This window comes from Mus pahari, chromosome 1 (genome assembly GCF_900095145.1).
Source record: "Mus pahari chromosome 1, PAHARI_EIJ_v1.1, whole genome shotgun sequence".
NCBI classification, from domain to species: domain Eukaryota; kingdom Metazoa; phylum Chordata; class Mammalia; order Rodentia; family Muridae; genus Mus; species Mus pahari.
Window position 1 is genome coordinate 76,665,377 of NC_034590.1, and position 7,834 is coordinate 76,673,210.

At 44.7% G+C, this 7,834-nt stretch overlaps 1 protein-coding gene across 1 annotated transcript; it reads left to right on the plus strand.

The window, feature by feature from the left end:
* The first annotated feature begins 3,817 nt into the window (after positions 1 to 3,817).
* Positions 3,818 to 5,279, plus strand: Rbmxl2 (RBMX like 2). The gene has a single exon (XM_021202420.1). It carries the CDS (start codon positions 3,877 to 3,879, stop codon positions 5,032 to 5,034), a length of 1,158 nt encoding a protein of 385 aa, XP_021058079.1. The 5' UTR covers positions 3,818 to 3,876; the 3' UTR covers positions 5,035 to 5,279.
* The last annotated feature ends 2,555 nt before the right edge of the window (positions 5,280 to 7,834 follow it).

Sequence of the window (7,834 nt, forward strand, 5' to 3'; positions counted from 1 at the left end):
TGGCACTGGGCCTGAAAGAGCATCTCTGTGCATTGTTGTAACTATGGGATCCAAACATGTTCCTTGTTTGAAGAAATGCAATTTGAAAGTCCTCGTTGATGTAATGTCTTCTAGTTCTTTATTTGCATCCATTATGGGATAAGTAAAGCCTTGTTCACTCAGTGTCTCTTTCTGTCAAGACAAGTTGGTAGAGGTCAGGAATATAGTTCAGTGGTAGAGGACTTTCTGAGCATGCTTGAGACTCTAGATTCAACCTTAAACACCAGGTAAATAAGTAAAATAAGGGGAAAAAACACTTCTGGTCCAAATCAGTCCTACCTACCAGCTATGTTCTGCAACTCTGCAGGGAATGTGTATGCATCAGTCTCTTCTACTCCCAGAACTGTCTTTAGGAGTAGTTTGTATCTCAGCAATACAGGATGAAATGATATAGCATTCTCCATTTTTTTCATTACTATAAGTATGACAGGGCAAGACAAACCTGAGGCCATTTCAGGTTTAACTAGAATTTGATCTCCCTGATGGAGAATTCAGTGGGAAATTACCCAACTCTAGTCTAGGAACCTGAATTCATGATGCTCCAGCTAACTTACCTTAGCTTCTGTTAAACTGTCTGCTTGTACAAATATCCTCTGGGAACAGCAGAGTGAGATACCACAATGTGGTTTTTGTCTTTAAAAGGCCTTTTGCTCTATATGCTCAGGATTACACTTAGGTCCTAAATAACCTGAGTGTAGTCCTGGTCATTTGGAATAAAGACTTCTAATTGGTTATAAACTATGTTTATGTGGTCATCTCTATTGGGCTCCCTGTAACATAATCCCTCAACTCATTTGGATCAGTTCAGAAATCAGATGAACAAGTTTATAGTTATATCCATTGGTAAATTCCAGCCACCTTCTGAAGCTACAGTTTTGCCTTTTTTTTTTCCCTCCTTTGAGTTAAGGTTGTCCATACTGGTTTCAGATTGCCAGGGTCAAGCAATTTTCCAGCTTCTACCTCCCAAGTAGAGACTACAGGTCTAAACAACTGTACTTTATGCCCAAGTTAGTTCCTCTTACGTACATCAACATGTTCTGTTTTAATGCTGGAGTTTTCCAAAATTTCCATAGTGATGTTCATATAGGTGTCCCCTTAAGGGCCAGGTTTTCATTATCCCTCTCCTTAACCATATAGCCAGGCTAACTATAGTGTCATGATGTCACTAACAACCCACACACTAGAGCTTTCACCATTGTCAAAATTCTGCCATGACTGCTAGGAAAACAGCATTTCATTTAGATTCCCTGTCTTAGGGTTTTGTTGCTGTGATGAAACACCATTGCCACAGCAACTCTTATAAAGGAAAGCATTTAATTGGGGCTGGGAAATAATTCAGAAGTTTAGTCCATTGTCAGTATGGCAGGGAGCATGGTAGCAGGTAGGCAGACATGCTGGAGTTTTACACCTGTAGTGGCAGTCTGCGGGAAGAGAGAGTGTGAGCCACTGAGTCTGGCTGGAGTTTCAAAATCTCAAAGCTCACCCCCAGAAACACACTTCCTCCAACAAGTCGACACCTCACAATATTGCCACTCCCTATGAATCTATGGGGGCCATTTTCATTCAAACCACCACACAACCACCCAGAGCTCTTTTTCCTCTCTTTAAACACAGTGGTGGTTTTCCAAGCAGGAACAACACTAGCCTTAGAACTCCTAAATATAACTATAGAACTCTTTATTGGTCAATTGAGTTCTGTGTCCAAGACACTGTCAATATAATATAAACCTAGCACAATTTCAAACTATTCCAAAATTAATTCTAAGGGAAAAGTAAGCCTACTAAATAAGTATTATTTTTTTCAACTCCATATTTCTACTGAAGCACATTAGTGGTGTGTGTGTGTGCTGTGTGTGTGTGTGTGTGTGTGTGTGTGTGTGTGTGTGTGTGTGTGTGTATCCCTGGTCCCTTCCTCCTCCTCAGGAACACAAAAGTTCTCATATTCTTATCACTGGGTTGGTTAAGTGATCAGCTCTCACACTAAGTTATCTAGGTCCCCACCATCATTTACATGATTTATTTACACATCATTTACTGTGAAGAGGCACAATTTATAGAAGAAAGCATTTAACTGGGATTTGATTACAGCATCCAAAGGTTAGTTCATTATCATCATGGTGAAGAGTGTGGTGGCAGGCAGGCATGCATGGCACTAGAGTAGTAAGTGACAGTTACATACTGATCCTTGTCAAAGATGGGGGTGAGGGGTTGGAGGAGGAGATGACAGAGAGAGAAAGACACTGGGCCTGGCATGGGTTTTTGAAATCTTAAAGCCCACACCCAGTGACACAACTGCTCCAACAAGGTCACACCTCCCAATCCTTCTCAAACGTTCCACTCCCTGGTGAGTAAGCATTCAACTATGATTCTATAGGGCCATTCTCATTCTCATTCAAACCATCACATTATCCTTGGGCACCAAGTATGCCCTAGAAATAACAAAAGGTATTATTTCCCAGAAAAGCTAAGGGTTTTAGGAGCCCTATACCAGTAAGCCTAGACAAAGACTGTGCTATATGTCTGTTGCCAGAGATGTGGTAGCTTGTATGAAGGTGTTATCAGTGCAAAATGGAATTAAATGGAATCCAAATGTATTTTAGGGTCAGGTTAGGAAGGAGACACTCTCCAGAGTGATGGCTGTTCCAATGCTCACCAAAGGGAGGGGGAAAGGATGTGAAAGAACTATATAAGAAATATTTTTAAAATATCAGACTAGCCACATAGATAAATCACAAAAACATGCTGGGTGAATCAGCAAAATCACAAGAGTTCATTATGATTACAGAAGTAAATTTATATAAAGCTGAAAAACAGGAAAACTCCATTTGTGGTAGATGAGAAAACAGTGAGCCCAATTGTGAGGAAGGCAGGCACTGTTCTGATGGAAATACAATGGGAGAGTTCCCGCGAGGGGACTGGTAGGCATCTTGATGTGTGTGGGTCAAGGTTACATGGATACACACCCATGAAAGAGTAAGCATCAAACTAAGCACATTCATAAACTTACAGAACATTAGAGAAAATGGAATAAGAAACTTCTTACACAGCGGAGGAAAAATATGACAAACCATTTCATAAGAGAAGTTTTAAAAAGGAGGAGAAATAGACAAGATAACCATGGTTACGGTTAAACCTTACAAACTGGCAGGAAGAAATGTGAAAAACCATTTTCGTGTATACATATGAGACCAAACGGACGAAGGTTTAAGTAAATAATAATAATAATAATAATAATAATAATAATAATAATAATAATAATAATAAAGTAAATCCATCTATTCCACTGTTGATTCACCTTTCAACACCTTCTCCTTCCCTTCAGGGGAAAAATAACCACCCCGCATCTCATGACTAAGCTTTATATACAAACTCCGTTCTAAACCTTTTAAACGACTCCTAATTTCATTTTCCAGGGGGTTGTTTGTTTGTTTGTTTGTTTTAAACTCGTGCGGGTAACTAGGTTTGGAATGCCTTGGGATTCTTCTCATTAAGAGCAATGGAACTTTATTTCTCCTTCCCCTAACAGTTTTTTAATTCAGCCGCGCTTCTCAGACGGGGACCCACACGTCCAGCTGAGTGAGCCTAGAGAGCGCACCGAAGCCACAAACCAGTTTCCGCCTCCCCGAGACCCTCCCTTGAGGTGCAGACGTGCCGACCAATCACAGGCAGGAGTCGCCCGTGGCTCAGGCCGCCGGGCCCTGCCTTCCGCCCTCCCGCCTGCGCACAGCGCCCCCCGACCGGTAGGAGGCGGTCTCGACCAGCCGAGACGCTCAGAGTCGCGCCGTCTCTCGCCTCTTCGCCACTTCAGTCCCCGCTGCTGCCGTCGCTGCTGGCGCCATGGTTGAAGCCGACCGTCCAGGGAAGCTCTTCATCGGGGGTCTCAACCTCGAGACCGACGAGAAGGGCCTCGAAGCCGCTTTCGGCAAATATGGCCGCATCATCGAGGTGCTCCTGATGAAGGACCGGGAAACCTCCAAGTCCAGAGGCTTCGCCTTCGTCACCTTCGAGAACCCCGCGGACGCCAAGGCCGCAGCCCGAGACATGAACGGCAAGTCCCTGGATGGTAAGGCCATCAAAGTGGCCCAAGCCACCAAGCCGGTGTTCGAGAGCGGCCGGCGCGGGCCCCCTCCTCCCCGAAGCCGCGGCCGCCCGAGGGGCCTGCGCGGGACCCGCGGCGGCGGCCCGAGGCGCCCTCCCTCTCGGGGCGGGTCGGCCGACGAAGGCGGCTACACGGGGGATTTCGACCTGCGCTCTTCGCGGGCCCCCATGCCACTGAAGCGCGGGCCGCCGCCGCGCCGGGCCGGGCCTCCGCCCAAGAGAGCAGCGCCGTCGGGCCCGGCGCGCAGCGGCGCGGGGATTCGCGGGCGGGCGGCGGGCTCCCGGGGACGAGACGGCTACGGGGGCCCGCCGCGCCGGGAGCTGCCACCGCCGCGCCGCGACCCTTACCTGGGTCCGCGCGACGAGGGCTACTCGCCCCGGGAGAGCTATTCGAGCCGCGACTACCCGAGCGCCCGGGACCCGCGCGACTTCGCGCCCTCGCCCCGCGACTACACCTACCGCGACTATGGCCACTCGAGCACGCGAGACGAATGCCCTTCCCGGGGCTACTGCGAGCGCGACGGCTACGGCGGCCGCGAGCGCGACTACGAGCACCCTAGCGGAGGCTCCTACCGCGACCCCTTCGACAGCTACGGGGACCCGCGTGGCGCCGGCCCTGCCCGAGGTCCGCCGCCATCTTACGGCGGGGGCCGCTACGACGAGTACCGAGGCTGCTCGCCCGACGGCTATGGCGGCCGCGACAGCTACCGCAGCGAGCGCTACTCGAGTGGCCGCGAGCGCGGGGGTAGACCGGAGCGCGGGCTGCCGCCGTCTGTAGAACGAAGCTGCCCGGCGCCGCGCGATTCCTACAGCCGCTCGGGCCGCCGGGCGCCCCCGAGGGGCGGAGGCCGCGTGGGAAGCCGCCTGGAGCGAGGGGGAGGCCGGAGCAGGTACTGAGCCCGCGCTGGCCTCAGGACTGGCATCCGAAGTCAAGAAAAAGAATCAGTTTGCTGGTAACTCATCCAAGGACTAGTCCTAAGAAGAGTTGTTTTTCTTATTTTTACCGTTTTAAGATTTTTTTCCCCCTTGTTAACTTCCTCTGCATTTTTATGCATTTGAGAGGCAAAAAAAAAAAAAGTTAAAACTCGTTTAATTTCATTTTGGAATTGTTAAACGTTTCAACAAGCTCGTGTTAAAAGTATGACTTGAACCTGCTGCGTAGTAGTCTTCCTTGTCGTTCAAAATAGTTCCTGTAAAGGCTTCTTCCCTTCCAAATTTGCCTGATAAACGAGGCAAACGGTTCTAAGGTTTTTGCACAGAAATCTTGCCCACCTAAAGTGGAAAAAGGATCGTGCCCCTTCAGACCAAACTGGGAATTGGGGAGAAAGAGTTGGGGGGAATTGGTGTTTGCTACTTCGTTTCAAAGTGTCTTTCAAACTGAATTCGTTTCCAGTACTAAAAACCAACCAAACAGGAATCAAACCCACTTAGTCCAGATGCTGTGTAAAGAAGGTGCCATTCAATCGATGAGTCAAAAGCAAGTGGATGCTGGCTGTTATTTTAACTTTTTTTGACTGCTTTGCTGATTTTGCTTTTTCTTTGGAGATCTGCAGAATCTCCTGTCTCTTCCTTCCCCAAGATAGCATTTACATGATTGGAATATCGATGGAATACTAAATTTAAAATTTGACCAACCAACCACAAAGCTGAAAAACAAAACAACCCAAAATTACCTATTGATAGCATTTATTTTTACCATTAATAAGTTATTAAGAAATATGCCATGGTGGATTTGGGAATCATAATGACTTCCATTCCTAACTCCGATATAGATCCTGGTTCAGGTGGAGAAAATTGGGCTTCTTCCCCCCTGGGTAAAGCTTCTCAGGAACAAAGGTCAGAGAATCCCTGAAAGATTGCATTTCAACATCTAAGAACCTCAAACTACTATGAAGGGGCAGGGTCAACTGTCGGAAAAAAGCAAAGGGTGTATTGAGTGTTCCCCACTGAAAAGGGAGGTTTGGGCAGAAAAAGATCAGAGAGGCTTCCTTCAAGATACTTCAGGAAAGACATGTCTCCTCTTTCCACCCCAAACTTAGGTCAAGAAATACCAGTGGAATCCCCCTGCTTATGTGAGAAGTGGTATAGAGCTTGTTTTTCAGTGTAATATTGCTGGAGGAAACAGATGGACACCTGAACAACAAAAGTCTTGAGCTCTGAATCCAACACACACGGTTCTAGAACAAGGGTGGGTTTTCTTGACAATGTAGTAGATGAATTAAAGAATTTGCCATATAATGGCCCAGAAGATGAAATACAGCAAATAGAAATTTTAAATCCAGGAATTATTCTAGCAAAACTCCTAAGATGTTTATGGGGAAATGACATTTATTAAAGGACAAAAGAAGAACTAAACAAACGGAAATTTGTGTTTGCTCATGATTGAGAAGGCTTACCATAACTTCTCAATCTCACCAAGTAATTTGAAAAAAAAAAAAAAGCAGTACAACTCAAGTGAAGTCACTGCATTTTTTTCTCATAGCTCCCCTTCCCTCCTTAATAAGACCATTTATTGTTGATCATCGATGCAATGTTAATATTTGGTAAGCTAAACCCAAAACAAAACTAGCTTTATCTCATCAACAAATTATGAAGGAAGTTTTTTTTAAAAAAAAAAAAAAAAGATAATGGAAGATATAGCTAATTCTAAAATTTACATGATGGAGTAAAGAGCAAGAAGAGCCAAAACGGTATTGAGAAAGTATTAGGAGATACCAAGTATTACAGATAACAAGGTTTATTACAAAGCTCTAGCAATTTAAGCTGTATATATTATCAACAGACAAGAATAAACCAGTAGACCAAAATCATGAGCCTAGGAACAGGCCCACTTACAGATACAAGCATTGTCATATGATAGAAGTAGCTTTAAAAGTCAATGGTGAAAGAATGGACAATTTAAAAATGACTGTTGATTTGCAAATGATAAAAATCAGACTCTTTAACTCACACCATACACAGAAATATGTTCTAGATGGTTTGAAAACAATTCTGAAGAAGAAAACCATTCACCATAGTTGGGTAGAGAATTCTTTTTAAAGACAAAAGCCCAAACCTAAAGGAAAGTGTTGATATAATTTCCACACTCTTAAGATATTTCGAGATAAAGGTATTGTTAACAAAATGAAATGTCAAATCAATTGGAAGATGTTTTATATTGAAATAGCTTCCAAAAGAATGCTTTGAAATTCAGTTTTTAAAAATGGCAAGGAAAATTAAGCAAAAGGACCCATGCTTTCCTAGTAAGTGTAGAAGTTGATACAGCCACTTTGGAAGTAAATTGGCAGTGCCTAGTAAAGCAGAAGGTGTGTATCTCATGATCCAGAAATTTTCTTTCAAGAAAATGCCCTAAAAAATGCACAAGCACACAAGGAGTAATGCACACTCATGATCCAGAAATTTTCTTTCAAGAAAATGCCCTAAAAAATGCACAAGTACACAAGGAGTTATGTACAAACTGGTCTTTTAGAGCCCTCTTGGGTGTTTAAAAGGTGTAAAGGCTTATCAGGAACTGTTCAACAGAGGATGAAGTTCCACCCAGAAGCTCAGGAAAATTGAACAGATCCACGTGATCAACATGGGTAAGTATAAACAATGTGGTAGGAGGAGAAAACTGCATAAATATAACTAAAACCAGAAAGCATTATTGGAGTGATAACACTTAATAGGAGAATTTAGTGTGGGGAGGAAAAGGAGA

Coding starts and splice junctions, on each gene's coding strand:
- Rbmxl2 (XM_021202420.1), top strand. CDS start 3,877: ATGGTTGAAGCCGACCGTCCAGGGAAGCTCTTCATCGGGGGTCTCAAC.